Genomic DNA, 4,621 nt, shown 5'->3' on the forward strand with positions numbered 1-4,621 from the left:
CATGGGTGATTGTGTAGTGAGGGGTTTGTTCCCTTTGTTGGTGTTAGTTGGAGCTGTTTGTTGCTCTGAAACATGGCAACAGTTTCTGAGCCAGAGCTTTCCATGGACAATAGTGAGAGCCAGCCCTGTTCCTGAGAGAGTGCCTCCTCATGGGGGTCCTATTGGTTCTAGTTTCCGAATGTCTGAGGTTGGGAGTGTGTCCCCACTGCAGACTGTGATGGTGCAGTGTGGAGAGCACAACCTGCTGGTCAGGGCCCAGCTGGATTTATTTGGAACCAGGCACCTGATTAAAGCTGCTGACCTGACCCTGGGGACAGCAGGTTGTCAGCCAACCAGGGTATACTGAGAACCAGACTGTCCTCTTTGACTATTGGCTACATGAGTGCGGCAGCAGATTGCAGGTAATGGGGGTTGTCTACACTTGCTGGAAGTTTGGGCTGCAGAAGGTTCCTGGCTGAGAGATCGTTGATATTGAGAAGGACCATTCTCCTGCTTTCTCAAATCCTCAGTCCAGGTTCCTCTCCTGGATTGTCTGTGCCTGAACTGTTCTCTATCTCTAGCCTTGTGCTCCCATTCTCATTGGTTTAGAATCCCCTGATTACAGGGGTTGTTCTGTTACAATGTATGTTTTGTCAGTATGAATTGGGTATCATGTGGTGATTTGTGGGTGGTGTTTTGATACTATGAACTTTCTCCAAATTTGGTTGTGACTGTCTAAAGTGTGGTTTTTGACAGTGATTCTTTTCTCAATAGGGAGCTCACAGGAACATAACTCATCGCAGCATGGCCTGTGGCTAGTCTGAGGGAAAGTAGTTCTATTCCCATAAGACAAATTGACTTGATTCCCTTCCACTGGGAGCTATTTTATGAATAAATTGACTCTCTCCTCCTTGACGAGCTCTACATTTGACTTGTTGGTAAAAGTCTTTTATTTAATACTAGTTGTTGTTTCCTCTACTCTTGTTTCCTTGCTATTAATCTCTTGGTATTCTGCTAGCAATCTCTGCTCACAATCTGGAGGTTTCCTGATAACATTGAGAGTTGATGTCGGAAAGATCCCTGCAGCCTTGTTCCTGTGTTAACAATCACCATTTTTAAAAATTAGATTGCATAGTGTGGAAACAGGCCCTTTGGCCCAACAAGTCCATGTTGAAAGGTGACGCACCCAGACCCATTCCCCTACATTTACCCCTTCACCAAACATTGGGGGCAATTTAGCATGGCCAATTCACCTAACCTGCACAATTTTGGGATTGTGGGAGGAAACCCAAGCAGATACAGGGAGAAGGAGCAAACTCAATTGCCTGAGGTGGGAATTGAACCTGGGTCTCTGGTGCTGTGAGGCAGCAGTGCTAACCACCATGTCCCTCTTCCATCAATATTTATCTCTAACTCTGCCTGGGAGCCCAACACATCTTTTTAACCAACATTTGCATCAGGAATTCCATGAGTTTTGGAATGATGTAATACATTAAGTTGATCTTAAATGACTAACCCCTGAACTCTTGCACTTGAATATTGGTCTCTCCAGCTTGGTGTGGGAAAGCAGTCTCCTGGCCCTGAGCCTGTCGCGCACCCTAAAGAATTGTCACAATGGGACGGTGTCATTGTAAACACTGTAGATCCTTCTCATTTCAGATCAGCCTCTCATTCTTTAACCTTGTCTTTCAGATGACTGAAGATTTCCTGGTCTACACAACCCACCTGATCCACATCCCAAACTATCCTGGATCTGGTGCTGTTGTTCCCATTAAATGTCGTTATTTGAGGTGAGAATCTTTACTCGATTGTCAATATGATCCCCTGCTGCTATTGTCTGACACTGTCCTAAAATGGCTGCCCTGTCTCCTCCCTCCCCCAGGAAGGGCAATGTGAGCAGCAATCCCATCAAACCCACCTGCATCCCAATCAGCTCCACCAGGTCTGGAGAAGGGCATCTGTCATTCTCCCTGCGTCTAATGAATGGTATGTGATGGGTGGCTGGGGAGGGATCTCCTGGTGTCTCTCTCTGGGAGTTGTACCCACTGGCTCCAACCCTTGTCTTGCTGTACTTCAGGTGACTGGCTGACAGAGCGCACTTCCACTGTCTACTCCCTGGGAGACCTCATTCACATTGAGGCATCTGTTTCAATGGCCAACCATGTGCCCCTGAAGCTGTACATTGATCGCTGTGTAGCTACACTGAGCCCAGACAAGGACTCCACCCTGAGATACAGCATCATTGACTACAATGGGTAAGGAGCTCTCTGCTTTCTCCAGCTGCTCCCATCTCAATGGCTTTACTCCATTCACTTCATGGCCCTTTGTCTATCTGCAGTTGCCTCCTGGACAGCAAAGCTGAGGACTCCTTTTCAACCTTTGTGTTGCCGAGAGACGGGCGGGAGCCGGACAAGCTCCGGTTTGACCTGGATGCCTTCCGTTTCTATGGAGATGAGCGATCCTTGGTAAGAGGAAGCTGCTGATGTGGTTCTCCACCCTGGGGAGGGAGTCACTAAACACTAACTTGTTCTGAATGTGTCCCTCAGATGTTCATCACCTGTCACCTGAGTTGCTGCAGTGGATCAGGGAGATTCCAGAAACAAAGCTTGTACTTTCCAGAAGCTGCAGAATATGTAAGTTCCCTCTCTCTGTCCCTCAGGGATGTTGTTGTTGGGAGAGGTGATGCACCATGTGGTTGATGGGCTGTTTCTCTTGTTTAGTTGGACCCCATTGGAGGAGTCAGACAGTGATATTTGTATGTTGCCATGTGGGGAATTGTGGGAGCACGGGAGATCCTGATCCCCTCCAGAAGAAGGAGAGACCTTGGCACTAAAGCTGGTAGGACATTGCCCTCTAGATACTGGGATCTCCCCTCACTCCCATTCCCCACCCCCCACTGACTGGGATGTTTGACGTTGCAAAGAATGAAGCTGGATTGAAGTGGGAAGGAGAGGCCTCACTTGGCCCCCTGATCATTCTGGATACTGAGCTGAACAACCTGGCAACTCAGCTCCTGACTGAGGGTGACAGAAGGATGCAGGAGAGGTCTCCAAGCGGTGAGTTGGCTGCCTGCTAGTTTCCCTTTCTGTCCCTGTTTTCCCTCAGTAACCATTAGTTTCTCCTTGTTTTGTAGGTGTGATGTCAGAGCTGGTTGTGATGGTGGTCCTGACTGTGACAGCTGTCTGTCTGATCTCTGCTTCATTGCTGGCCTTGTTCCTGTACAGGAGACACAAGCAAACACCCATCCACTGGTGATTGAATTAGTCAATAAAGCAGTGATTCATGGTGTCTTCTGTCTATACCTGGTTTGTTTCTGCATCCTTTCTTAGTTTAAACTATCCCTGGGTTTAGCCTCCCAGTCCATGATGTGAGCTTCCTGAATGATTGATTGGGTTATGGAAGATATTGTTTTCTGCTTCGTGAGTAGAGGGGTTTGATGACCATCTTGGAAAGGGGCTTTCCATTCTTATTAAATCACTGTTTGCAGAATGTGCTGGAGGAACTGCTCAGATGTGGTAGTGTCTGAGGGAGAAATGGTTGGTGTTTCCAGTCAGTTCAGATTCTCTGGACAAGTATCCAGGTGGATTCCTAATGTTACCATCTCCTGAGATGCTGCCAGTCCAGTTTGTGGACTGTTATCCCTCTGATTTTTGACCTCTCCAGTATTGGGATTTCACTCTGTTCTATTCAGAGTTGAAGTCAAACTGTGCTTAGCCCTCCCGGATAGGTTATGTGGCTTTAGACACCAAACACCACCTCTAATATGGACATTTTTGAAGATCTCACTATCTACTTCCCCACTTTCTCCACCTTCCATATCCTCCTCCTACAGTAAACACTGAACTGTTCTCGCTCCTTGTGGGAGCAAAAGATTGTAACAATACAATCATCATCATGCAATAGAGGGCAAGATGTGTAATGGTATTAGTGTAGCTGCAGAAGATGAACTTTGTACCTGATGGGGGGGGGGGGGAGAGTCAGAGCAGGTGCCCATGGTTACCCCTCTGCTCTGACAGTTGGTTTCACCAGCCTGCAGAATATCTCTGGGACATGTAACTAATGCCAGCACCCTGTGGGTGAACACTCCAACTCCCCTCCCACTCTTCCAAGGACATGCATGTCCTCAGTTGCCTCTGCCATCAAACTCTAGCCACCCAACAACTGGAGGATGAGCACCATTGTTGGCACCCTCAACTGATGGGATCCATGTAGGTATCATCATGTCTGACCTTCCTTCCCCAGTTTATTCCCAGATCCAATGCTCTAACTCAGTACTGCCCTTTCTGAACTGTCCAACATGTCTTTCTGACATTTCCACAGTGACTTACCACCATCACACCCCACTTCATCTTCCTACTGTATTCCCAGTTACCTTTCTCTCCAGCTGTACCATGTCCCATTTACCCCTCATCCCCTGGAACCCCTCCTCCCAAGTTCCTGATGTCAAGTTTCTGCTTGAAATGTTGACTGTTGTCCTTGGATGCTGCCTGACTGGCTGTGCTTTTCCAATACCCCACACTTTTTTGACTCTGATCTGCAGTCCCCACTTTCTCACTGGTCCACTGTAGTCAGTTCCCAACAACACCCCCTTGACAAAAGGCAAATTTAAAATACATTGTCTCTCAGTTGCAAGAGAGACAGA

General features: G+C 47.6%; 1 protein-coding gene across 3 annotated transcripts in view; it reads left to right on the forward strand.

The window, feature by feature from the left end:
- The window catches only part of LOC122541055 (zona pellucida sperm-binding protein 3-like), a 46,218-nt gene that overhangs the window by 20,089 nt on the left and 21,508 nt on the right, over positions 1-4,621 (forward strand). The window contains exons 8-9 of one of the 3 annotated variants that reach the window (XM_043677570.1): positions 2,901-3,035; positions 3,113-3,273. The exons of 1 other annotated variant lie outside the window; for it this stretch is intronic. In XM_043677570.1, coding sequence (XP_043533505.1) covers positions 2,901-3,035; positions 3,113-3,234 — 257 coding nt within the window. In that variant the 3' untranslated portion in view covers positions 3,235-3,273. Of the gene's footprint in view, positions 1-2,900; positions 3,036-3,112; positions 3,274-4,621 lie in introns of those variants that run through there. One more of the 3 variants, XM_043677569.1, reaches the window with a different exon arrangement.

The sequence above is a fragment of the Chiloscyllium plagiosum genome, chromosome 36 (assembly GCF_004010195.1).
Source record: "Chiloscyllium plagiosum isolate BGI_BamShark_2017 chromosome 36, ASM401019v2, whole genome shotgun sequence".
NCBI classification, from domain to species: domain Eukaryota; kingdom Metazoa; phylum Chordata; class Chondrichthyes; order Orectolobiformes; family Hemiscylliidae; genus Chiloscyllium; species Chiloscyllium plagiosum.